General features: G+C 40.4%; 1 protein-coding gene across 4 annotated transcripts in view; it reads left to right on the top strand.

Moving 5' to 3' along the window:
• Positions 1-27,695, top strand: part of FNDC3B (fibronectin type III domain containing 3B) — a 185,402-nt gene that overhangs the window by 124,843 nt on the left and 32,864 nt on the right. For all 4 annotated transcript variants that reach the window (XM_040566522.1, XM_040566523.1, XM_040566520.1 and 1 more), the window contains 13 exons: positions 160-298; positions 643-696; positions 8,425-8,549; positions 11,089-11,263; positions 11,924-12,010; positions 14,639-14,777; positions 15,383-15,454; positions 15,957-16,075; positions 16,883-16,988; positions 18,268-18,440; positions 20,036-20,149; positions 22,561-22,710; positions 26,462-26,742. In XM_040566522.1, coding sequence (XP_040422456.1) covers positions 160-298; positions 643-696; positions 8,425-8,549; positions 11,089-11,263; positions 11,924-12,010; positions 14,639-14,777; positions 15,383-15,454; positions 15,957-16,075; positions 16,883-16,988; positions 18,268-18,440; positions 20,036-20,149; positions 22,561-22,710; positions 26,462-26,742 — 1,734 coding nt within the window. The remainder of the gene's footprint in view (positions 1-159; positions 299-642; positions 697-8,424; positions 8,550-11,088; positions 11,264-11,923; positions 12,011-14,638; positions 14,778-15,382; positions 15,455-15,956; positions 16,076-16,882; positions 16,989-18,267; positions 18,441-20,035; positions 20,150-22,560; positions 22,711-26,461; positions 26,743-27,695) is intronic.

Here is a 27,695-nt window from a genome sequence, read left to right as displayed (position 1 = left end):
GTGAAGTAGAGTAACGATAGCCACTGTTTTGTGAGTAATGTATCATTAGCCAACTCTATCATGGATGCTTTGGTAGTCAAATATTGTGGCTGAGGCAGTGCTTTCTCATCTTGTAACTGTCAGCAAATTTATGACCCATTTCAATATGTCTATTTCCAGGGTATATGCAATGTACAATTCAGTAAAGGGATCCTGCTCAGAGCCAGTAAGCTTCACCACTCACAGCTCAGCACCAGAGTGTCCCTTCCCACCCAAACCCTCGCACAGGACCAAAAGCTCCTTAACCTTACAGTGGAAGGTAGGTAACACTTGGATCAGATTGGGCACACAAGAAAACAGAATACCAGCTGGCCAACAATGAACATAACTGTAGCCAGTAACTGAAAGCTGAAAGGGTCATTTTTCAGTAAGGGACTTGAACTCGCTGTACATTGACAAATCCCTCCCCGTGCACTGACTTGACTTTTAAAATGTATGTGTTTCATTACATTCAGATTCTTCTCGTTACTTGTTAAGAGGTTGCCAAGCTGTGTGCAAATCCCAAGCTTTGGTTTCACTTTAAACTGTAGTCATTTGCCTAGGGGGGGAAAAAATAGTTTTCTCTTCTTCCCAAAACCGCCTTCTGTTTATTTTTGTTTGTAGGCACCCATTGATAATGGTTCAAAAATCACCAGCTACCTTCTAGAGTGGGATGAGGTAAGTAGTAACTAGTTGAAATAAATACATAAATAAATGGCATTCAGACTTTACAAGGATTTTCTGAGTAAAGAAAAATAATTAAATACAGGGGAAACTAAGAAGTAGGAAAATGAAATCCTGGTGGCATTAGGTAAAGAGTTGGGAGGGTAAAAGGGACAGTGGGGGGAATACTTCTCGTTCAGCGTGTTTTATGCAGAGACAGTACTCTGCTTCTGTACTCTTGAAATTTAACTTTTTGTTGCTTGTTTGGTGTGCTTAATTTGTTAATTAGGATTACTTATTATTACTTGCTTTGTGACGTGTCTTAGAAGTCTGTTCATGATCACATTCTCCTGGATGCGAAGTGCAGAATAACACTGTTTCTGCCTCAATGGAGATAAGGCACGATCGTGCAGCCCTTTGTGCAGAAAATGTATTCAGGGTTAAAATAACGGTGCCCTCTACACAGTGGCAATTAGTCTTCTTACAGACAAAAAGGGAAGTAAGTTCTATCTCCCGATGATCTTACACTGTTAGTGAGTATCATGCTGTTGGGGAGGGTGCCAAAAGCCAGATGTGAAGTGTTACTTGCTGGAGAGGTAGGTTCTAGTTGTGAGTCCTCCCTCCTTCCCCTAATTCCTTTATGCCTCCTTTCCATTGCACAAGACATATTTCTGCAGAAAGCATGAGTCAGTGATTATCATCTTTAAAGGAAAAAATGTGTTGGGTGGCAAAAGGCTTGGGTAACATGTTAAGAAAAAATAAAATAAAATGTGATGAGTCAGGAAATGAAGAGTGTGAAAGGGTGTTTCGTTGTACAGTCTGAGAAACATATCTTGGGGTTTTTAATGTTCTAAAAATAATATTCTAAAGGGAATAGTATATTATGAATTGTTTTCCATCATTTCACTAGTAACATGTTCCCAGATCATTCTGCTACATTTGACATTTGGAACCGTTCACTGTGCAAACATTTACTGTATGTACTGTCACAGCAAGTGGGACTTCCATGATGAGAAACCCTCTGAACTGAACTAAAATTAAACAATAATTTCAGAATGGCTTGCTGCCCCCCTCTGCATAATGGAAGGGGAAGGGTTGTCAGTGAAGAAGAAAAAATGATGGAGTGTGAGGTCCGGGAAAGGAAATAAAATAACATTTCTCCAAAAGGATGGGCCAGGATAATTCCATTATACCTTCTGTGACATCTTGGATCTGCAGTTTTGATCCCTTGCAAGGCTTCCATTAACTGGGAAGCCATGGGAACATAACAGCACAGAGGAATGAAGTAGTGGAAACACAAGGATGATTCCAGCCTGCAAAGGGAAGGGAAGCAACAGGTTTGTCAGAAGAAGGACCAACAACGGCATTAATACAGTGCACATACTCTCAATGTTAATTTTGTCCATGTGGCACCTAGTCGTAATTTTTGATACCTGTAAGAGAATCCTACAATACTCTTGTCTTTTAAACTTTTTAATACCAAATATATATATCTAGAAAGAACGATCATGTCTATTTTCTTTCACAGAGCAAAAGCTGCTTTTTGTAGGCTAGCTCATGTACCAATGGCAAAAAAAAAAGAGGCAAACCTGATTGCCTGAGTTGCAAACCTGATTGCCTGATTTTCCTCTTTTGATTACTTTTTCTCAGTAACAATCCTGAAATCTGAGATCCCAGTGGATAGCTAGCCAGCACAGATGAAAAAATGACAGCCCAATGTCATCTCCAGTGGTTTGACGTGCCTCCTGACAGTGATGTGCTTGTCCAGTTGTGAGACAGTTAAGACCACAGGTGTAGCTCATCTGAAAACAATTTTTACTCTGACATGAGACAGAAATGCAATTTTGAGTTGCTGATAAAATTTGATGTTAAGACTTGTTAATGAAAACATCTGAAAATGCAGCTGGGTGTGCCACAGGGCTCTTTTTGCAGGGGCCTGAGCTACCAGCTCGGTGAGATGGGCAAGCTGCTCTGCACATCTTTCCAGGTTGTGTCTCTGATGCAGTGACGTGAACTCCCAAAGTTACAGCACCCAAGTACAGAAGATAATTTGCTTGTTAAGTCCTGTACCCTGTCACTGAGCCACGTAAACGCCACATAAGCAAAACCACTGACTTTGTTACAATGCCCCACTGTGTCCTGGTGAAATCAAGAAATAAATACGTGGGGGAAGAAGAGAACGCACACCAGGCAACAGCGAAAGCTCTGCCAGAGCTCAGCTAGAGCAACATTCATTAGCTACGAGGCACAGAATAAAATATAAACACAGGAAAATTGCTGATGAGAAGGAAATTAAAATGTGACAGCAAAGTAGAGAGGGTTTTGCATGACTGAAGAACAAGAAATCTATCCACTAATAAAGCTAGAGTCTTAGTAAAGTGGAGTCGCTTCATGATGGGGGGAGGATGAGAGTGAGCCATGAAAAACCCTCACCGCACATGTCCTGGGATCCGCACTGAAAGGCTTCACCCCCAGTCTATAGAGACAAAACGGGTGTCAGACAGGGGAGGTGAGGGGAGCGGGAGCAGCAGTGGGGTGAGCGAGCAGGGCCCTGTGCCCCCAGGACTGGTCCCTGTGCCCCAGCTCCCACCAGGGACGGGCTGTGTCCGGCTGGGGTGGTTCGAGCCCTGCAGCCTGCCACGTGCAGCATCTCAGGCCTCACGTCTTGCCGAGGCAGTTAAAGTTGTGGTTTATAGCATCGGAAATGCAGCCAGGAGTGTAGATGGCATCGCTCCCCTATGCAAAAAATAAACTGTTGCTGTAAGATGATAGCAGAAGCGTCATGTTGTTTTATAGGCCTAGGATTAGGTGGGGCTGTAAATTGCAGCAAGAGGACAGCATCTAATCCCTCCTGCAGCTGCCAGACCCTCCAAGGCTGCGGCACCACGTTCCAGCTCGGCACTGGGGCATCTGCCTGGGACCGCGGGTGCCGCGCTCCTCGGCGAGCCTCGTGCAGGGAGGTGTTTGGAGCAGGCTTTTACTTACTGCAGTTTGCTGATGCAGTGCTCTCCCTGTGCTCTGGCTTAGCTGTCTGTTCCCGTACACGTTTCAGAAATCTTCTTTTACGCCACTGTGTTTTAGTAGGATGAGCTTTAGATGAAACATAAATGAATTGCTTTTGTTTCTTCGTTGGAATTAGGTTTGTTGTTTCCTGACCTACTTTCAGGAAGAGAATGCTGTACTGCTTAATACATCGTTGGGCTGGTCCTGCCCAAATTCCTCTGGTTCTTACGTTTAGTTCTAATTTTTTTTTAATTTTTTATTTTTCCTGACCTCCAGACTGGAAAATAGAGCAGTAGATGGACAAAGCTAATCCTGCTATTTCACCTTTTTCCCTCCCAGTTTGGATTAATTTGTTCGTATGGACTGTTACTCAGAACAGGCAAATACTTTCTCAGCGCTGACACAGGTCTTTGAATTATCATTGTAATGCTTCGCTAATAAATTGATAACTTTATGCTGGAATTGATCGTTCAGGGTAAGCAAAAGGCTGATCTCAACAAGTTATGTTAAAAACGTACCTAACCGAAAGCATCGCTGTAGCAGGGCTGATGCTTTCTCCTGATGCCAGCGTTCACCAAACTCAGTAAACTGTAACTGCAGTGAGAAATGCCTCTGGCAGTGCTGTAAGAATCAGGCCTTTGTTGCTAATTAGATGTGAAATGATCATTCTGTGATTAAGTGGCAGTAAATAAATGTTTCTCTTGTGCATATGGGTAGTGGTAGTATCCTATTCATTCTCCATGGGGAAGTGGAGGACTGTTCCTGAGCCAGAGACAAGGACATCTCTCATGCAGTGTGCGATGCTGCTGTAATTCTGATCCCCAAAGCGTTGTGACTTAATTGGCACAGAACAGAGACAGATACAGTACCAAGCGATTTAATGATTTGTTGATGAGGAGTTGATTATTAACTTTATATACAGATAAATGGAGATCATTTTATTCTACCAAAAAGTTTTAAATTTCACGAGGTAATTAGCTAGCAGAGGTGTACGAGTTTATACCAGCTGACCCTCTGGTCCGTGCATCTCAATGATGATCCACCAGAATTTGGGTACACAGCTTCACTCTTGTGCTTGGGCTTGCATTTGTTCACCTTCCTGCCCTCTGGGTCTGTTTTGTGCCTGTGTCACTGCTATTACGCATGCCAGAGGAGAGTCTTGGATAAAATCATTTTTTACACACGTATTTGAGGGATGTTTCCTAAGTCCTGTGCTGTTTTCTAAACGCTTGTATATACAGAAAATTCAGCCCCTCACAGAAGAGCCTGTATAATAAATGCATTGCAGAGATATTAGGGTGAGTTTGTAATAACCATTGACAGTTTGCATTGCAGCCTCGTGCCAGACTGAGGATCAGTCTGTTGCTTTTTATTGCCAGTGTGAACCAAACACAGAAGGTAACGCTAGCGTGGCCTGGAACAGATTGGTACCGTGCCTCCTAGTTGCAGAGCTGCTGCTGGCAGCTTTTGTTCAGTATTTTGCTTTGAGGTCTTGGGAAGGACTGTGCCCTGTTTCTACATCCACTCTACCGGCAGTGGCTCATCCGTCTTTTGTGTTTACTGTGTCTGCTGCAGGGAATGCAGTCAACAAAACCTGTATAAATTCTCATAGCCGTTATCTCAGTAAACTCTGAGCTCCCCAAGAAACTTCAGCACCCTGTTTTAATTAAGTATGTAGCTTTAAATAGAGCTGAAATAGTGGCAAAACTTTTAAATTTGTGTTAATATGTTGTATTATGGTAGTGCGCAAATTCTAATGGAACTGAATTGTTCTGGTTTCCTCGGACAGGCCCTGCTGACCAGCACATTATGGGATGGCGTTGTGAAGAACAGGGAACATAGGCTGGAGAAAGCAGAGCTAGTGAGGAAGTCAGCCAGTGTCTGCTCTCCCTCTGAAATCTGTGGATTAGAAATATTTGCGGAAATGATACAGTATATTTTAAGCAACTTATGAAACATTATTGAGAGGATTAAAACTTGGATGCTGAGCATACAAAGAATAGGAGAAGGATTCTGGGAAAGCTGCAAGGCTCTTGGGTGGCAGCCAGTACCAGCCTGCCAGTTGTGCTTGTCTATAATTATGCCAGCATTAGAGCTTTCATAAATCTTGGGAGGGAAGGAGCAGAGAGACTATTTCCAGACTATTAATGCCAGGATAATTAGAAATATCGGCCAGCCTCTCCAATTAGCGCCAATAGAAGGCAAAATACCAGCCAGTCTGAGTGATTTGAATACCAGTCAGTCTCTGAGCGAGTCTGGGGAATGTATGGTACCAGGTCTAGAGGAAAAATGTATACGATATCAGAATTTTTACTACTGTAAGGTTGAAGATAACTTTAGTGTTTGGCAGTCTTTGTAAAGTTTTAACCCACCAGTTTGTCAAACTGGGGTTTCTGTGGTCCACTGCTCTCAGTTCAGGCATTGTGCTACAGGTGAGACTTCCCTTTTTAGCCAGACACCAGTGTACATCTGTTTGTTTAATCACAGGCTTAGCGTTTGGTCGCTCTACTTTTCTAGGAGAAAAAGCAGAGGAAAATGATGGAAAAAAGTACACTCGTAAGCATAAAAACAGGGAAGTCAGGATGATTTTAAACAGTTAAACAAAATCTGAATCTGCAGAAGTTTGCATAGGAAAAAAAAAGTCCATTCTTAGTAGTCCTGCATTGATTGATGGATATTTTAAACAGGTTATCACTGAGCTGGGAAACACTGAGACCTCTTACTTCTGCTGAAAATAATTTTTATCATGTAACTGTATATCTAGGGATTTAGATTTGAAAAAGTGCTCTCACTTACGCGGGACTTTGGCTTTAGGATTCACGATTTTCTTCCAGTTCCACCCCTTAATTTAGTTGATCTGTACTGTAATGTTGCAGCCAGAGCAGGTGGGTGCAGTTGAGGAAGATTGTGGGTAAAACCAAGTTGTAGAATAAGTGTGGAATAGCACTGGGGAAATAAAAGTAAGTTACGGTTGTTTACCAGTGTGCTAAATGTCCCTTTAGTGTCTCCAAACGGTTGTGCAGTGCTGGAGGTCTGCACGATTGTTTCTAGTTTGGTAAACACGTTTCAGAGATTTACTACAAACATTTTATGGACTTCTTGCTTCTGTGTTGCAATCCGAATGAAAAGAGGTGGGAATTGATAGAGGCTGGAGAATGATGTCAGTGAAAAATGTCTGTCCCACTCAGGCATTTTGGAAATCTTCAGTGATGAAGTAATGTATCGAGCATGGAAGAACAGTGCATGGAAAGAAAGAGCCCAAGGAGGAGGTTGGGACGTTTGGAAGTTAACTGCAAGGAGAGATGCCTGTATTCTTAATTTTCCTGATAGTTTGCTTGTGTCTAGAAACATTGAGTCTTCTGTCAAGCTGGTGTATTATAGCCTGTGAAATGCGTAGTCTTCTCTATGGGCAGGTGTTAATTTTGCCAAGGTAAAATAAAAATCAAAACCTATAGAGGCAGGTGCCAGGTATACAAATGGCACGGCGCAGCTCTTGGCACGTCTCTGCAACTTCCTCAGAGGTATCCGTGCACCGGTTCGAGCACATGGTGGTGTTCTGATAGGTTTCTCCTCTGGTGGCCTTTCGGGGACTTTGTGATGTTATTGTGCAATGGTTTTGCATTCAGATTTTGAAATTAAAACTGTTTAAACTGTGTCATCTCAGGTAGGTGTTACTTGTATGGAACTGAGCAGTCTGGGCCCTTTGTCAGCACTCAGTGCTGAAGGACCCCAAAACCACTATTTCCCATGTGTGAGGGGGGTGGGGTGGGGTGAGACCAGCTGCTCTTTGACATTTTTGAGACTGTCCTGCAGCAACTCACCTTTGGTTTTATCCTAGCCCACATCTAGTTGGGTGGGATCGAAAAGGTTTTTGTTTTATTTTAAACGAGGAGGGGGATTTTTGAATGTCCCTGTCCTCAGCTGTCCTGGCTTGTACTTGATGTGCCTTAGGAAGTACTTGAGCCGTAGTTTTCTCAAGACCATCTCATGCTGCTGCCCCGTCTTGGCTTTGTCAGGGCTCGTAGTAGCTCCAGGTCAAACGAACACGAAGCTCCCACAAACTGTACCTTTGTCATCCAACTTCCTCAACGAGGTGTCGTGCTTCCCAGCAAATCCTCTCTGCCATCACACGCTGCATGCCCAGAACAGCAGGTGTGTGTCCAGCCCCGCACTGTTCAGTATTGGTTCAATCTCTGCTGCCCTTGGGGCACGCATCCGAGCGCTGTGCGGGACAGGGTGAAGGCTGTGCCCGTGCTCACCCGTCCCTGGAGCAGCGGGAGTCGGCCGTGGGCTGGACGGCGGGCAGCGAGAGCCCTCTTGTGGGATGAAGTGTTTTTGAAGGGCTTGTAGGGCTTACGTGGAATTTGGCGTGCAGAGGGTAGCACTCGAGAAACGTTGGTTGCAGGGTTCCTGTGAGCGGGTCGATTCACAGATGAATTTCACACCTAACTTAGACATTTCTTCGTTAGTGAACAGGATAAATCAGATTTCAAATATAATGACAAGCTGTAAATACATCTCATGAAGGTAAGAATCTGGAAAGAGGAGGAATCTGACAGACTGATTGTGTTAGGTATTATTTTAGGTAATGTAGCAATACTGTCAGCAACGTTAGAGTTTTGTTTGCACAGTCCCTGTGTGAAAGCATCTAATTCTAATATCATTTAACTGTTGTTCGTAGGATAAGAAACGTCTGGTTTTGTTTCAAAGCTATCTAATTATAGATGGTTCTCTTTCTAGGGAAAAAGGAACAGTGGTTTCAGAGAGTGTTACTTCGGAAGCCAGAAGCATTGCAAGCTGACAAAGCTTTGTCCAGCTTTGGGTTACACCTTCCGATTAGCAGCTCAGAATGACATCGGTACTAGGTAAGTTATCCCAGGATGCACACTTCATTGACAAAAATTGGTAGTTGAAGAGTTTAACTTGCAATATGACAGTGTAAAGAGGGACTTCTGATTTTTTTTTTCTTCCCTCTTTATGGTTTTGGGTTAAATATCTGATGTTTGATCTATTATTAACACTTTAATGTATGTCACACCTTCTCCGGTGGTATCATTCACCCCCAGGGAATTGCCATGTACCTTCAGAGTGATGAGGTTGGTCGAAGCAGATAGACTCCTTTTGAGGTGTTAAATGGTGTTTCGTGGTCTATTTCTTACACAAAAAGAATACATCTTTTATGTGAAATTCCCACTCGGGACCTCTGCGAACCAAGAAAAACAAGCAAGAGGAAGTTGAGTTACAGATTTTGAAAGGAATCTTGATGTATTTATTTTTCTATTTTAAAGCAAAGCCCTTCTGTCTTTTTTCAGCAGTACAGTCCTTTCCTTCTACAGGAGGACTGGCAGGGCTGGCTGATGGGGTGGGAAAGAAGTGGGCAAGAACCAGGACTGAGAGGGGATGGGCACACTCAAGGGCCCTGCAAGATGGGTTTCAGATTCTGCTTTTTTGCCTGTGCACAGATGCGTTTAAGTGAAGGTGATGAGAAATCAGGCTTATTCCAGTTCTCAAGGACCTCCTGGGGAGCACTGGGCTAAAACACTGCCCAGCAAGGACCAGAGCATGCCCAAGATACGTCCTGGTGAGGGGCTGCGTGCTTCTGGAGGACAGTAGGCGAGAAAGAGTTTAGCTGTGAAGAAGCTAAACATCCAGTGCTTTTGTATACTAGTTTATTGTCCTTCTTAGCTAAACAGGATCTAATAATTGTTACTAGAAGGAAAGAAAAAGAAGAACAACTAGTCTATAATGATGTGCTTTGCTGAGGAAGATTGCTGTATCGTTCCGTCTTCTGAAACACAAAACTCCTAGTGATACATAACTTTTAAAAGTTAATCGGTGTCCCTCTGCGATGTTCCTTTTACCAGTTTCTTTCAAGATCACCTCCCTCCCTGCTTAAATAGTCCATGAACTGTGGAGGGACTTGAGCTGGAGCTGCCAAGTGTAAATGGAAAGGCACTGCCAGATGGTGGTGTCTCTGCAAAGTTCCCAGATTTGGAATCTCTTCTCTTTGCCAGATTCTAGATTTTTAAAAAATATTTTTGGGCATGCTGCACGACTTCCTCCCCCCTCCCCCCCCCCCTTTTTTTTTCTGTTATATTCTCTCTTTTTTTTATCAGGCTATTGAAGAGGGATTGGACTAACAAGTATATTCATGGTCAGCTGCTGTGTGTTAATCTACAAGATAAGCACCAACAGCACATGGCTTGTTTTTTATAGAGAGTACTCAAAATTATGACATGCTAATGTCATCTAATACTTCATATTTTAAGATGGTGTTGGTTGGTTGTAATGCTTGTGGATTTATCATTTGAGATGATTTTTTCTTGTTTGGGTGCTGGTTACAGGTGTTTTGTTTTTTGTTTCAACACTCATGCATCTGTTGTTTTTGACAAAGACACACAAAAAGGAGATAGAGCTCTTTGTGTTCATTAAATTCATGTGATGGCTTTGTTAAGAAACAAAATACCTTTGTACTTTGGACACAAATCTGAAAATCGCAAGAACGTTGCACTCAATTGAGAGTTCTGATGATGTGCTCCTGAAAATTCACCAAAATCTAGCTGTTTTAAATTTTGTTCTCAAATTTCCATTGTACATTGTATAGTATGCCTGGGGTCTTAGGAGAACTCTTCCCACACTTGTTCAACACAACTGCCTGTTGTGTTTCAAGGCATTGTGTGCTGGGATTTAGACAAGATGAGAGCATGCATCTCTTCTGCTGCAGATGTTCTCTTTCTTTGCAACCTGAGCTGTGTGAAAGAATGACTTTATGCTCAGCATTGAATGCAAAGAAATTTGGGCAGGGAAGGTCAGAACAGAGCAGATCCAGCCTGGAGTGTTGGAAGGTATCCATGCCTGCACCAAACAGCTCCTACGTGATGCTGAGCATGTGTGGTCATGACTGGATAGATTTTTCCTGCTTTCTTTGGAGGGGAATGTCTGAAGCACTGGGGACTAGATTTGCTAAAGCACTTGGCCTTCAGGGCTGTAGCTTGAATAGAAATTGTATTCTGAGTGTATAAAAGGTAGAAATTACATCTAAAATTCAACATCTAAAAGTTGAGAAGTTGGACATAATTTGCTATGTTTTATTTTCCTTTTGTTAAATTAGATTTTCCTCTACTTCACAGTTAATAGTAAGTTAATATTTCTGAGGCAATCTATTATTTTCCCAATAGTATTGCAATGAAATCCATAAAAATGACTGTGAGGACACTTATAATCCTGCATTTATTTCTATTTTTAGGTCTGGCATTTCCTTAACTTTGTGTGCTCATCTTTTCCACTTGGGCATATTAACGTTGGCTAGATTTTTTTGAAAATACAAACATACATATATGTATATATGAAAACACTGTGTTTTTCTTTTAAAATATTCCTCTCTCCTTCTCTGTTCTTGTACAGTGGGTACAGCCAGGAGGTGGTATGCTATACTGCAGGTAACATTCCTCAGACTCCTTCTGCACCAAGGCTTGTTCGAGCTGGTGTTACGTGGGTTGCATTGCAATGGAATAAAGTAGAAGGATGTACACCAGAGGAAGTGATTTCCTACACCTTGGAAATTCAAGAAGAAGATAATGTAAGTGCTGTGTTACTATGAAGTGTACTGAGTGGCTCAAATTGAGTTTCCATTTATTAATCCAAGTTTATTGAAAATATTGTGGATTGCTATTTTGGAGGGCCATTCCAGTTAATATTTTTGTAAAGGTTATGTGAGGACTCTTAAAACTTTATGTAACAGAAAAAACATTTTAATAGAATGCCTTTTAGGAGTACTCAGTACTTGGCAGGGCAGAGATGTGTGGTTTGTTCAGCTTCACAGTAGAATTTTGAATCCTTAGCTTAAGAAGTAGCTAAAATTCTTAGCTAAAAGTCTGTGTTGTCATCCATGATTCATTTACAAAGCTTCACAGGAGTCCATAACCTATAGGGCAGTTTATCCTCCATGTTCTGCTGGGTGGTATGCTTGCTTTCTGTAATCATCTGTCACTTTTATTCCTCTTAAAACATGTTAAAGTGTTGTTACTGCTTTTAAGCTTATTTCACAGCAAGATTGTGTTATTCAGGTTGGTTGCACCATCCTTCTAGAAGAAACGTTATTGTGACCTAGTAGCTTAAAAAAAAAAAAGCAAGCAAACCAAAAACAAAAATTCACTCAACTATGAAGCCCCTTTGATACAATATATTCTAGCTGCACACTAATACAGAGAGCATTTACTGGATTTTTTTTTCTCTCTAGGATAGCGTGTTTCACCCAAAGTACACTGGAGAGGAGCAAGCCTGTACTGTGAAGAATCTCAGAAGAAGCACACAGTATAAATTCAGGGTAAAATCTTCTTTTTGTCACTGCATAGTATTTTCCGTGTTGGATGTATTTTTTTCCAGGCAGTGTAGGGACCCTTTATTACTACCTGCAAAACTGAGCCATCAAAACCAAATTCTCCCTGTGACATAAGGCATTATTTTATATGAACACCTGATGGATGAACCCAATCAATCCGTGAGCTGCCGCAGGTGTGGGGCCGGGAGCCAAGGGCTGCTCCACAAGATGGCGTTCGGCTGCGCCGCCCCGAGCGCTGCCTGCCCACCAGGGCCTGCCACGAGCTGTCTCCTCCAGATTGTGTGCTCCTTTGCGGGCTGGAAGACCTTGTGAAGTTGCATGAACTACCTCAGGAATTGGAAAGCTGGTGCAGCGTTGTGGAGAGATGATGTCTTTTAATTCAGTGTTGTGGAAGCTCTGATGGTTGTGTGAGGGACGGGATGGTTAAGTGCTTTTCTGTGGTGCTGCTTGCAAATTAAAAATGAATTTTTCACAGCTGGGTTGGTGATGGGTGGAACTGGGCTTCCTCCTTGTGTCACCGGCTAGGAGCACAACTGTAATCTGATAGTAGTGAGACCTTCCCTCGTTGCACGCAGACCATCATTAGTGAGCTGTGGAACTTGGGAGAAGATCCCCAGAACTGTAAAACCAAAACCCCCAAACAGTAGTATCACAGCAGTGTTTTAAAACCAGCAGTAGGGACTATACGGCTAATTCAAGGCTTGTCTTTGAGCCTGGGCAAAATAGTTGGTTGACTAGTATGGAGCTTTGGGTAATAGAGACGAATTTCTTGTAGGGGGATTTCTTTATGCAAATGAGTCTCCATGTTAGGGAGGAGACATCCTGCTAACAATTTTGATCAAAATGAAGGTTGGTTCGTTACAGTGACAATGGAAGTGTAATACACCTTTGTGAAGGGATTTGTTCAGTATCACATGAGGGTTTGGCACAAGGGGGAAAGTGATACAAAGCACGTGAAAAGGTGCAGAAATTTCAGTCTCCCAAGTGTTTGAATTGTCATCTTCACCAATTGGGAATCGCCAATGACTGTTTCTAGTGAAGTTCCACGAAAAACAGTGCTGGTGTATACTGTGTTGTAATATTATCGGTGACCTAGAAGCAAAGTGCCATTTTTATTTCTAGTAAGAAGATGAGAGACTCTAGTTTGGGGAAGCAGGGGCTCTGAAAAAGCATTGCAAATTCCAGCTGAAGAATCAGGTTAATATGAATTTTCAGCTCCCACTGGGCCAGTGCAGAATTTAGCTATATGAATAAGGGAAATTATAAGTTAAAAATAAGTTGTATTACATTTATATTTCAAACTGTTCCCCTGGAGCTGTTACTGAGATATTTGTCTAACATATGTATCTGGTGTTCATGGTAGGATGTCCTAAATTGGAGAACAGTCAGAGAAGAGCCAAGAGATGATTAAATAATTAGAAAACAAGGCAATAAAAAAAATAAAGATGCCAGGAAGAGTAGGGTAGCAGGTCAGTAAGGATGTCCACAGCGGAGGAAACTTTCATAACCAGCTTTTCAGTTTAGCAGACCAAAAGTGTAAGACTTCTATAAGCAGAAAATTATGAGCCAGGCAAATTCAGTGAGAAACACAGGGTTGGTGATAATTTTGAATTCTTGTCTGCTGACAGTTTTTCTTATTCGGATCATATAAAGATGTAAAGCCATACCTTTTAGAAAAATAAGAAATAGCCATAAGAAAAACCTGCACAGGAGTTGATACTGTCTTTGGCTTCTTTAAAGCAAGCATATGGGCTGGAGAACCTCAGTTAATTTTTTGGCTTTAAAAACTACAAATTGTTTTCCCCAGAAGCCTCTGTTAGAAGAGGGGATAGAAATGACCATCCTGAGGATAGCAGAGCTTCCCAAGTGGAAAAGTTCCTGCTAGCTTATATTTACTCTTAGCAATTACAATAAATATTTTATTACTCACTTCCTTGGCAGCAGACTCGTCCCAGAGACTATTCTGAGCTAATATAGCTCTCAACAGCCACAAAGCGTTAGACCATTTGGGGTTTCTTCCTGATCTGCTCCGTCTCCTGGCCAGGTCCTCGTGTCTTCTCGTAGCTTAGCAGCATTCTCACTGAAGTCAGCAGAAGGTATTCTTGAGTAGAGACAAAAGATTTGGCTGAGCAAGTTTCCTTTGTGCACATCCTGACAGTTTTGGTGACTGTCGATTATGCCTTTCTTGTTTGCCTGTCGTACTACTTGGGGTTTTAATTATGCGATTACTGATAGCCTGAAAGAATTTGTTTTAAATAGCAGTTTATACCTCCAAAACAAAAATAGCACAGTTGTTGTTATCTTCATCTTCAGTGAGTAAATAACTTCGAGTTGCCATGTGATTCTTCTTTGTTGTTGTTGAGAGAAAAACAGTAATGCTGTTATCTTAAACTTACGTGGTGGTAGAGGGAGGTGGAGAAATCAATGTGGTTTCTAAAGAAACAGCGTTGACAATCAGATAGCTGTTATTAAAATCCCACACGCTATTTTGGGAAGTGACATGCTTTCTAAGTTAATGATATTTGTGCAGTTACTAAGGGAAGTATTGTACAAAACTGTCAGAAAAAACGTCACAGTAAGCAATGTTAAATTTGTTGCATTTTTTTGTTTCAGCTGTTTGCTTCTAATGTGGAAGGAAAGAGTTCTCCAAGCGAAGTTTTGGTCTGTACAACAAGCCCAGACAGGCCAGGACCTCCAACCAGACCGATCATTAAAGGGCCAATAACATCTCACGGCTTTAGTGTGAAGTGGGGTAAGCAGGTTTAGTTTGTCATAGGAGGGCTTTGGGGGTCATAATGTTGAATATTGAATTCAAATAAAATTCTGTAAACGCATCTTACAACTTAGATATTTCATGCTGTTTGTAAGTCCACAAAGTTTAAAAAAAAAATATCTGGAAGGCTGGACAGCTCAGTTGTTTGAATATTTTGAAGAATGTTTAAAAGCACTTAAGTTTTAAGAATCAGATTTCTTTCTTGTTTTTAATTAATTATCTTGGAGTTTTAATCAAGTGTGCATTCAGGCTTTTTGTCTTCCATTTCGTGTCCCATTGCGGATGGACGCTGCTTCCGTTATCACTGGGACAAACCTCCATACCACATCTTTTTCAGTGCTTTTACCATGCGTTTTATTTGTAGCATCTCTGAAATGTTAGCCAGCCACCTTATTCTGACTCATTCTGAGAACTAACTTCTGCTACCCACTTCTGCTATAAATTCACTGGTGTAGTTAGTGTGGGGGAGTTAGTTTGTGGAAGAGAAAGAGCAGATTCAAAAACAGTTTCTATATTCTTTTTTGTTCTATTTCACTCCTAATCTTGATTCACTAACTACTTGCCTTGGTCGTTGTTTTTTTCAGATCCTCCACAAGATAATGGTGGTTCAGAAATCCTAAAGTATCTATTGGAGATTTCTCAAGGAAGTCCGGAAGGTAAACTTGAAACAAGTTTTCTGCATTTTAATCCATGCTGGCTACTCTAAAGTACTGGCCCCTTAGGCCATGAGTATGCTAATACTGCAGATATGGTTGAAACAGAGTTACATACTTGCAGCCTTAAAACTTGCAGGATTTCTGCGAGAGTTTTGGTTGTTGATTTTTTTATTTATTTTATTTTTTTAAACAAGTATACTTGTTCTCCATGACAGGTGGAATTTTAGGTTATAGGGCTGAACTTATTACTCTATTTTATATTTTAATATATTTTAGAAATATATATATTTGTGCGTATATGCAGTTCTATGTACATATTTCTGGGTGTATGTGTCTGTGTATGTCCTGAAGCAGGAATAATATTCATAATATTATTAAAGCTAATGACTTTCCTGAAACAAATCATTCATGAAAGACCACATTAAGGATTTTCTTTTCTCCTAGACAGTAGTAAACTTGTTGTATTGTACTTTTATAAACTTGGATATATTTAATTTTCTAGCAAATCAGTGGGAAGTGGCATATAGTGGATCAGCAACAGAATATACCTGTACTCACTTGAAACCAGGCACTTTGTATAAACTCCGGGCATGCTGTATCAGCACTGGCGGACACAGTCAGGTAAGTATCGTTTAACAGTAAGGGCTATTGGTTTTATATTTTTCAGAGATTTATCTACTATATATGGTAAATATTTTTTTTAAAAGCAAGTTAATATATTTCCTGTAGCACAATAAAGCTACACTGATTGCTGTTAATCTTCTGTTGCAAGTTGGTGAGTTTTTGAAGACTTCTATGTGCATCTGATCATTTTTTAGTCAAATTGCAATTCAGTGTGGTTTGCTTTCCTCAACCAATCTGTAAATGTTTACACTTAAGCTAGAAGAGACCATAATATTTGTGTGATCTGACCACTTGCTTGAGAAAGGCTACAGACTCTAATCTGTGTGAGTCTCTACTGACCAACACTGGTGGCTGAAGCTGTAGTAGGGGTAATCACCTTTCATGCGGCTGAATCGTTCTTTGTTTTTAGGTTCCATTTTCCAGCCACTGATTCCTTCCATTCCCTTCTTTGATTTAAAGTAATTTTATTACCTACATTTCTATTCCTAGTGCTGTGATTTTTTTTGATTGAGCACGTTAGAGCTCAATACTGTTTTAGAAAAAAAGGAAAATGAGAATAAAGAGCCCCAAAAAATTAGCCAACGAAGTTTCTGTGCTACAATTTTGAGTATGCTACTGAAAGAAATCTCTTAATTGCATTTGCAAGAAACACGCTTGATAGCATCTTCTATCCTTTATTGTTTATGTAAACAACTGATAAATGGCTGTTGTAGAACATAGTTTCTTTGTCACTTTTTAATCATGACTGATTTCATAGGCACTAATTGTACCACAGAGCTAACTTCAGCTCCTCTTCTCTTCCAGTGTTCTGAAAGTTTACCTGTCCGTACGCTAAGTGTTGCACCAGGCCACTGCCGGCCACCAAGAGTTTTAGGGAAGCCGAAGCACAAAGAAGTTCAGCTACAATGGGGTAAGCCACTGGAGCATGTCACTGTTAAACAGCTTGGAGAATTTGGGGTGACATTTAAATCCTGTTTCAAACAAACACAACTCATTGGATACCAGTAATTTTGTAAAGAACTTGGGCCATGGACATGACACTAAATGGTCAAAAATACACAGTTTTTTCAGAATACAAGATACATGCCAGTATGCAACAGATTTTTTCTTTGCTACGGTAATCTTGCAGCATCCAAAATTCTTTGTGGTGTCAGTTGTTAAGCTAAGTTCTAGAGCAGCACCATTTCTAACTGACAAATACATCTCAATCCAGTATAAAAAATTACTTCTGCATGCAGGAGACCATGTTGTTTCCTAGAAGATCCACCTTCTGGTGGCACTGCTTTTCAGAACCCCAGGCAGGTTGATTCGACAGTACTGCCTTGTGATATAATGTGGAAATATTATCAAATATGTTGTTTTCATGGTGGAAAAGGTACCTGTAACAAACCAAATACAGGCACAGAAAACAAATTCAGTTTTGCAAAAAGCTATTATTCCAAGTGAAGCTCAGGGTTTAGATCATTGTGCTGAGATATAGAATCTCATAAATGTTAAGAAAGTGACTAACGAAGTTTGAGAATGGCAGTTGTTCGTGTTTTTATTAGGTGTTGGTGGGGTTTTGCCAGAAATCCCATGTGTAAGCAGTAGTTTTGGAGTGTACATGACCCTCGCTAGCTTGTGTCCAACAATAGCCAGCAGCCAAGATTAGGTCAGACAGACACCATGTGCCTCATAATTTCTCTCTGACCCAGAAGGAATGTACTCAGTGTTAGCCTAGCACCATTCTTTCTGAAGTTTTCTGTACCTTTTCTTTCTCCTGCCTTATCAAACTTTTTTTTTTCTTCCTTCACACAACCCCACCTTTGATATGGGGAAAAAAACAATTCTTCAGGAGAGGACGGTAGCTACTTTGTTTTGCTTAAAAAATAGTTGGACACCTTCTGGTAGCAAACAGTCACCCAGGTTGGAAGATCATTGCCTTGGGAGGAGCTGCTGATCTTGCATGTGATGATCTGATCTTGGGAGTGTTTAGGGTTAAGAGTAGTTTTATTCATTTGCTTTAAAAATGTTGATTATATGCATGGTGAAGATAATGCAGGTAAGGCATCTATCAAAGAGGAAAATCATTGCTGATAATACGTGCGTGTGTATAGTGTATGTGTTTGTATATGTGTGTTGTGAATTAAAAAAACTAATCTTCCTGGCATATGCCCATATGTTATTAGTGAATTGTGTTTTCTTTCTAGATGTCCCTCCATCAGAAAGCGACTGTCCCATCTCAGAGTACAGTGTAGAAATGACAGAACCAGAAGAAGTTGTTTCTGAAGTGTACCATGGTCCTGACCTGGAGTGCACAGTTAGCAACCTTCTTCCCGGCGCAACGTATCAGTTCAGAGTGAGAGCTTTGAACGATGGCGGGGTATGTGATTTGGCTTTTTCTCATTAGAGGTAGTAAAATGTGTGAGTTGTGTGATTCTGGACAGTGATTGCATTAGAGCTGATGATCAGAAAGGTGAAAATGAAGATAAGCAAGAAAAAAAGCGAGAAATGCTTAAAAGGACTTTTGAGGAAGAGCTGTGGTTTTGGATCTGGTACTCTTTTAAAATAAGATTTCAGGTACTAACATGACTTGACTGGCCAAAGTCAGCTGGACCGAAACATGCAACAGTCATATCTGCTTACAAGAATGAATCTCTTTACTTCTACTGCATCCCTTCTTTTTTTCAAATCTTAACTGTGTAGTAACTGTGCTCAAAGATGCAAAGTATTTCTAGCTCCTCTCTTGATTAAATGGAGGGGCTGGTTTTGGCTTGGTTGGTTTTGTTTTTTATTTTTTTTTTTAACCAGATGTGAAATAGGGGTGAGGGAGTGTTCTTTACCAAATGCAAACACCTGTCTCCCTCCTGTTAAGGAAAGAAAACAACAGGAGTCAATACATTAGTTTTTTTGAAGTATATATCCTTTGTAATTCAAACAAAGCAATCAGTGTTAGCCTTCCTTGCTAGCAGAGATGCCTGTTGAGAGGTTTTCTGGAACAATTTTGGTGTTGTTCAATCTTTGTAATGGCTCACTTTTCCATTCTTATTAGTATTCCATTCTAAAATAAGCAAATATCAGTGTTTCCTCTAATTGCTTATAGTTACATTCCTTTGTTCCGGAGAATGGTTTCTAATTAGCTTGGGGATGCACTGAACAAAATTCATTATTCCACTCTCACAGCCTCAGGCTGCTTCCACCTTCTCTCTCTCCCGTCCTTGCACTGCTGGCTGAAGCCAGTTTTCCAGACTGTTGAAATTTGTGTTTCCGTTTCTTTTGCTAATTTTTACCAAAGGCTCAAAAGGTCTGAACAGCTGCCCGAGCTGCACGTGGAGGCCTCTGACCGCTGGGCACGGTGGCACATGGTGTACGTACCTTGTACCACTGCTCATCAAGTGCTGCTGTTAGACACCCAGACTGCAGCTCCATCATATGCCATCCTTTTGCAGTTAACATGTGGCAGACATTTCGTACAGAAGTTGGGTTTGGACTCCAGTACAGCTTTGCTGTTGCTGAGCTCCTCCTTAAAGCCATGAGGGGAAGCCAGTTATGCGAGGCTATGGCATAGCCATGGGAACACGTTACTTTGAGCTAAGTTGGAGGGAAACAGTTTCTCAATTTTCTATTGCTGAGCACACATTTCTGCTCTTTGATAAATTAGAAGAGGCTTATGTGTTCACGAGCACTCACCACTGCACAGGAGGATGCCCTGGAGCAGCTGAGGTGCAGTCTGCTCGTACCCAAGCTCTCCTCACATTTTAACCTTGCGGTACCTTACGTGGTCTAATCCTGTGCTCTGATATTTGGTGCTGCATATTGGAAGCCCAGTTCATCTTTGAGAGAGTTTATTGCATTTAAAAAATTTCTGTGTGGTGTTCCTGAAAATCACTTGAAAAAAAATCATTTGAAAAGCCTTTGAGGAACATGAGATGTGTGTATGTTTATGTACTGACGTATAGACATCTTGTTTCCCTCTAGTACGGGCCGTATTCGGAAGCTACAGAAATCACCACAGCAGCAGGACCACCCGGACAGTGCAGAGCACCTTCTCTGTCCTTTCTGTCTGACACACGTGTACTTGTAAGCTGGGAGGTAGGTCAGGTGCCCTCGTTTAACTTCTCTTTTACTTACCCAAACTAATGTGATCATTGTGCACTTGAAAGGTGGCTCAAGAGCTGTTGACTGGTTGAGAACAATTTTTTGCAAGAAAAGTGTATATAGGAACTCCTCTGTTGTACAAAGTTGTCATCTCTACTTTTCTTTTTAAAGAATTGCATAAAGTTGATCGTGAGTCATCTGGACCAGCATTCAGACACAAGAACTCCTACACTGGCGTCAGGTGATAGAGAGTTGGTCTGTTTAAAGTGCACTCTGCAGGCTTTTAGCAAGTCAGAATGTCCTGCGGTAGAATTGTGAAGGCAAATATTTGATTTTGGCTAAAGCCGAAGTCTCCGATATGAAATTAACTCTTCACAAATGCTTACAATTCAGCTTTTCTCAAAAATTGTTTGTCTCTTCCCCAAATATTTACTTTTATTTTAGCTTGTATAAGTTCTTTCTCCATTATCCGCAACCTTAGACTTTGGATTCTTCTAGCTTAAATGTTGAAATGTGGATCGGTGTCATTAAAAAAAAAAGTTATGTAATTAAGGCAAAAAGGGTATTGTCATAAATCAAGCTGTGATAGAGAACAATGAAGCTGTAATTCTGCCATAGACTTTCTCTGAAATCCTAGCAGCTATTCAGCTCTGCATCTTTCAGTTTCCCTCCACTAAAGGATGCCTTTGTTGAGAAATGTTACTGATGTTCATGAGATGTTCTAAGAAAGTAATTGTGCTAACAATACATCTAAATACAAACACAATCCGAGTTCAATTTTATAATGAAACAAGTGCATTTGATACAGTTTTGGGGTGTTTTGTTGATATTTCTTGCAACATTTTGTGATTTTGAGGTAAAGTTGTACTGGGCTTTTAAATGTTGCATTTTAAATGAGTGTATGAACAGGAGTTTGCTCTCCTCCACCATGAGTGAATGCTGCATTGTTTCTGGTATGTTCTGTTTTTATATACGGGATATATTTGTCAATTCTAACTGAAAATGAAGCTTTAGAAGGAGTAATACAGTTTGCAAATGGTGACATTTTCTTAGAGTCTATCTTTTTTAGCTGATAACACAAAGGAAAAATAGCAGAGGACTGGAGTTTTTGGTTAGCCTGCACAGCACTCTGTGGTGTCTACCATGACTTTTTTACACATTGTTTTACAACTATGGCTTTTAGGGTAATTTTCAGTTAAGCTGGTCACGCTTTTGTTCCAGAAAGCTGCAAATGTTGAGATGTTCTTTTTCAGTTACCTCTCATGTTCCCCAGGCTTAGTAGTTCCCAATGCTCCTATGAAAGTAGCTGGAAGCCCAGGGACAAAGCTGGTGAACCCTGTGTGTGTGTTCAGGGTGATCACTGTGGCACACAGGGATGCTCCATATCCTTTTATTAGTAATCAGACCTTCTACAGTGGAAGTTCCATGTGGCGTTTTGCTCAACCCACCGCTCGTCTTTGTTTTCCCAGTAACAGCTATATTGACAAATTTGCAGTTGCTAAACTAGGGTGACTGTTTAACTTTCTCACAGTTTCTAGGGTTGCTTTTTTTTTTCAAGCAGATTTGCCTGTGTAGTCGGATCACTTTTCTAGTTTCCCATTCAGAGAATTAAAAAGAGAGCTTGTTGCATGCCATAATCTGAAAGTCTGTCATATTCTGGGCCACGCTTCCCTACATAAAGCAGAGATTCCTCAAAGCACTTCAGTTGACACAGCACAGCACTAGGCAGTTCTTGCAAAGAATGAAATAAAATTTTGGTTCAGGAGCCACGGCATTATGCCTGCACTAGCTCATCTCCAGCAAATTCCAGTAAAAAATATCTGGACAAATTCTGTGTTCCCACAGACTTCAGAATAATAAAGGTATTGCTGAGCACATGTGGGTCCAGTAAGAGTCTTTGGACATTAATGTACACAGGTCCACCCTCCCGTATCCCATACTTTGAGCGGTGGCTCGGTAGCTGACTTTGGTTGAAAACCTCAGACAAGCTACTCAGTTGCTGAGGTTGATCTTTTCTCCATAACATGAACAACTACGTCAGGCTTGAAGGCTAGCTCTGCCAGAGATGTTTTGATCACTTAACCGCATTGATGTTTTTTGTGTTCTCCACAGTCATGCTTCTGCCAAGCCAGTGGGGGGAGAATTTATTACTGAGTGTTGTGGTGAAAAATGAAGCAGCTGCATACACTTTCTTGTTTCTGTGACTTTCAGATAAATTTTGGGCAGAATTGGCCTGTTTCACTAACCTATTATGAAACACTAATTCAGGGCATTTCAATTTGCAGAGGTAATAGTGTATTAATTTCAAAATAAGAGATTTTTTTCATGTTCTTAATTCCTAACCCAGTGAACCACAAGGATCTGAAGTACTCATTTTTTAATTGACATAAATATTTGTGTTGCAGAGTCCTGAATGTTCTGGTGCTGACATCTCTGAATACAGATTAGAGTGGGGAGAAGATGAGGAATCTCTACAGCTTGCATATAGTGGCACAGAAACCTGTTTTGAAATAAGTGAGCTGTCAGCGGCAGCACAGTACTGCTGTAGGCTACAGGTATGGAAGTTTATGCATGCGTTGCAATTTAAGATGTAAACATAGCTGCCTTCGGCTATGTGTGACTTTTTTTTTTAATATCATTAGCCACTACGAAATTACGTGCTCTGTAAGTTGGCAGCAATGTTAATTTATTTTAAATAATGCAGACTGTTAGGTGGCTTAGTTTCAGCACTATTCAAAGCGATAAACAAGGGAGTTGGTATAACTTCTAGCTCACGAAAATTGCTCTCATGTCTCATGTACTTTGTTTTCAGTGAATAATACTTTTAACAGCCACCTTGCCCTCTGATGTTAAAAGAAAATGATGATGTTTTAGACAATTTAAAAAAAAATAAAATTCTTGGTTATGATAGCTAAACAACATTTACCTCCCAACCGGTTGTTGAAGATTCCCCTAGCTTAAATAATAAACTCCAACATCTGTTTCATGTGTCAAATAAAGCAGCTGAGTAGATTCCTATATACATAGAAGGTTGTAGCTGCCAGAAGATGAGTCTTCATCTTGTTTTCTCTTACCATTTTTCTCTTGGATCTGCAAGACTGAGTATCATATAGAGTCTCTATATGATCTCTATTTCTTCGATCTTTTTGTCTCATTTCAGTAAAAAGTAAATGTTAAAATATGTTATATAGGTGTATATATAAAAATAAAAATACAGTGCTCTTTTCTTCTTTATGTCCACTGAAAAAATAAATGGAAAGTAAAGTAAGTGGGAGTAAAGTAGAAATACTTCTGCACAAGATACTGTTCCAGAAGATTTATTTGTATGTTAAGGCAGAATACCACCAATAAATCCAATGAAAAGTTAACCTACCCACCCAGCTGGCAGCGTGTGGACCACCCAAGGTCATTTCTTTGATCAAGGACAACATGCTTCTGTCAAGAGTTTCCTTATTTATTTTTTTTTAACAGGATGTTGAATTTTTCATACAAAGTAGCTTTCGAGCGGTTGGCCAACAGCCAAGGAGCAAGGGCCTCACACCTCTAAGTTCGCTCAACTGTGTTTTGTGACTTTTTCGGAACTGGCCCTATACCTTGCCCTGGTAGCACTGGGGAAACTAATTGAAAGAACGTGGATGGGTGGCTTGGAAGTCTGAGCCAGAAAGTGCATCTGTTTGCGCAAGAGGGAAGGCATTCAGAACGCGCTGGGCAGGGAGGAGAGCATGAGACCACTTCTGTGGTGAATGGTGGGGAACTCCAGCAGATTTTGATGTTAAAAATGGAAACAGCCAGCTCTATAGGATCTTTGATTTCAAGCGGTGGACATTCATTTTAAATTACCTGCCACAAAAATGTTGCACACATCTACCTAGGTTTTAACATGGCCAATGTAATTTAATCCATCGACTGAAGTTAAGTGAAATGCACGACAGCACTAAGACATGGTGTTGGAATCCATCAGTTGGCCACGTGTTCCTTTTTAGAGGGCTTCATGCTGTAGATACAATCTGTGTTATATGGATATGCATATCTCAGAAACCACGATATAACATACGCTGGAACATTTAAGCAATTACAAGAACAAAAAAAATGAGTTATAGTCAAAGAAGGAGAGCTAAATAGTGTCAGATTTTTTTTTTATAATAGTGAGAATACTTAATTTCATAGATGTTAGCAGCTTTAACAGAAAATATTTCTTTTACTTTCTTAAAAAATAAAGATTTCCCAAACAATTTTTACTCTGCCTTCTAATAAACATCCAGCACTGCTATCTCAACCTACAGTAACCCAATAAAAAGAGGGAATTGAGGAATCAGGCATATATATCTGCAGGGCAGACAATTTATCCTTATTGTTGCTCAACTTTTTTTTCCTGTAATGAATATTCCTGAAAACAACTGTGGCTTCTGCAAAGGGAAATACTGTGTCATTTAGGCAGGGGGAATATCTAGGAAGCAAAGAAGAATGAAATTCCCATCAGTTATGACAATGAGGTTGTCCAATAAAACAGTTAAAAGCACCACTAAAAATAAATAGCTGGGAGCAAGATACAGATTGCCAAACACTGGTTTAGAGGCAAGACAAATATAATATCATTGGCAGACCACAAAACAAGGCTCACTTTTAACAGCTCTAGAAGAACTTCACTAAATAGAAGATGTCCCTGGAGCAGGATTTGTTTTGAAGGGCTTTTTAAAGGCTGACAAATCTAACTTTATTATGTCTTTCTTCAGTCGAACAAAATGCTTCCTGGAAAAACAGAATATGGCTTTGTATTTGTACTATGCATAGCAGAAAAATATTCACTACAGCTAAGCATAGGCAAGGAATCCAACAGCTGCTTGACTTGTCCTTTCCTTGCCATCATAGTCCTACTGGCAAGATTGTAAACCCAGGTGTTCCAGGTTAATTGTAACCTGGGGGAGAATCTGGGCTCACTTTCCCAAGAGCAGAGGATGGTGGTAGATGTTACTGGGAAATGTCAAAAGCTGCTTTTGAAGGACTGTACCTTCTCCACTTCTGTAGCCTAGACGTCCTGTCGTGGGCTCCGTGTGTACCTTGTGGGCTAGCAGCTTGCTGGGCAGTATCAGGAGGAACAAGCCTAGTAGCAGATCAGTGAAGGTGGTGTTGCTCATTACTTGCCATTTGTTAGCATCTGGATCCTGTCTCCAGTTTTGCTCCAGGCAGAGATTGAAACAGAGCTGTTGAGGCAGGATATAAAGAAGAAAAAGTTATCACAGAGGGCAGTTAAGGATGTTAAAGGTGTTACAGAATTTTTCAAGTCCCAACAGGACAAAAGCCTGAGCAACCTGATCTGTATTCAGCTTTGATCCTGCTTTGAGCTGGAGTAGATATGTCCCAGGGTCCCCTCCAGCCTGAATAGTTCTGTGATTCTGTGCACAGGAGCTTGGAACAGTCCTGAGAAGGTAATGCTGCAGCACATACAGCATTTAACGCTGAGAATCAACTGATCAGAAAAGAAACAGGTCTGTGTAATTGTGCAGTGTTGAGCTTGCAAAAACTTCAACCTCTAATTAGTGAGCAGACTTGGGCTGGATTTTGAACCTTGGTTTCCACTGGGATCCTGGATTTATGAATCAAGATGAGAAGCTCGCTAATTGTTTTATAACAAAACAAATTGATAATTTGGTCTCCTCTCTTGTGGAAAATATTGAGCTATGTGCTTTGGCGGTAGTTTGCTAGTAATCTGTCACCTCTGGGGAAATCTGAGTCATGGACTTAATGCCGTGCTGAGTTTTTGATATTCTTATATCAGAAACTTTTAGCATCAAATCAGCTATTCATTATCTGAGTTAGGAAACTGTCTAGCTCTCAGCAGGCTGAGTGCCCCTTATGTCTAGGGATCCTTGCATGAAGTGTCTGATGTTGCACTCTGCAGAAGACTGCAGTAGATTGAGGTTTTTGTACAGGGCCCCTTGACAATTTCGGGTGTCCAGTGTGCTGGACAACATGATGTCACCTGTCACTGGCAGCACGATGACTGACATTTTCTCTTACTAAACAATTTTTTCTGATGATGAAAAGATTACTCTTAAGTTTGATTAAGTAGCTGTTAGGGAAAAGATAAGTATTCTCCAATTTAGCTGAGTGTCACTCCTGAGTAACAAAGGAAGATATTAATTAATAAGGTAGAGGGTATGAATCATCCTTTAGAGAACGAGCCAGTGATAAATATCCTCTGAGGACTCCGTGCAGTTGTTTCAGGCTGCACAGTTCATGATTAAAAACTTGACAGACATTTGAAAGAGAATATTTCTCCTATAAAAATGTTATTTTGCCACACAGGCTATTAACCAGGCAGGAGCTGGGCCCTACAGTGATCTGGTAACCTGCCGAATCCCCGCATCTGTACCTGATGCAGTCTCTATCCTCTCCGTGCTGGAGGATGAGCACATGGATGCCTATCAGCTTTCACCCTCTGTGTGCCTTGTATTGAACTGGGAAGAACCATGCAATAATGGAGCTGAGATTACTTCGTACAACATCGACCTTGGTGACATCAGCATTCCCGTAGGAAATGTTACAAGTTACGTTATTCATGATTTGCTTCCAGAAACCTCATACCGGTGAGTACAATCTTTTTGATATGGTACAAAGCAATCAGGATGAAGTACATGATTTATTTTACATGAGAAATGTTTAGGGCATGTGGAGGGAGTAAAAAAAAAAAAAAAAAAGAAAACTGGTGAGCCTAGAAATCTGCAGTAATTCATTTATGGAATGAATTGCGGTATTTCAGTCTCAAATATTATTTTTCCCCACCCTCCTTTTTCCTATTCCTCCTGCCCTTCTTTTTCTTATATTTTCAAGTTGCTCTGCTATGGTAAGACTACTCTGGTAGGTAAATAAATTCCAAAAATGGGAGATAACTAAAATTAGAATGCAACCTCTCTTTTTTTTTTCCAGATGCTTAGCAGTACTGTTACAAGAGTTTATTATTAAATATATTGATCCTTGCAAGGCGATAGCAATTTGTACACAGTGAACTTTTATTTATATAGCTATAACTATTTGTTATTACTAGTGTATGGAAATTAATTAAAAGATAATCTGAGTTTAAAACAATTTCCTGATAATGGTTCAGATTCTAAATTTCTATGTGACAATGCAAAAATTTTATTAGTAGTTTAATGTTCAGGCTTACGTGTTTTTTCCTTAATGCTAACTAAAATTAAAAGAAAAAATAAGAGGGTACCATGCAGGCAATGAACAGCAATATAACAGAAGATGTGACAAGGGAAATTCTATTTTAAGTACTATTCTAATAAAATCTGAAATCTGATTGCACAGCTGTAAAATTAGATATGGCACAGAACTCCTATAGCATTTTTTTCTTTGTATTCGGGGTCAAAATCCTACAGATCTGGTAGAGTTTAAATAAAAATTTCAGTTCTCAAATTTTAACTTGAACCCTAAAGAAAAGTGAACTTCTTGTAGCAAATACTCAAATATGCGTACTAGAAGTTATTTAAAGTAAGCAGCATACTTTCATTGCTTGCAGTGCCTAGTACACTGTGTC

Source organism: Cygnus olor, chromosome 9 (genome assembly GCF_009769625.2).
Source record: "Cygnus olor isolate bCygOlo1 chromosome 9, bCygOlo1.pri.v2, whole genome shotgun sequence".
In the NCBI taxonomy this organism is placed as follows: domain Eukaryota; kingdom Metazoa; phylum Chordata; class Aves; order Anseriformes; family Anatidae; genus Cygnus; species Cygnus olor.
Note: the sequence above shows the minus strand (reverse complement) of the source record. Positions and strands in the feature narration are given on the sequence as shown.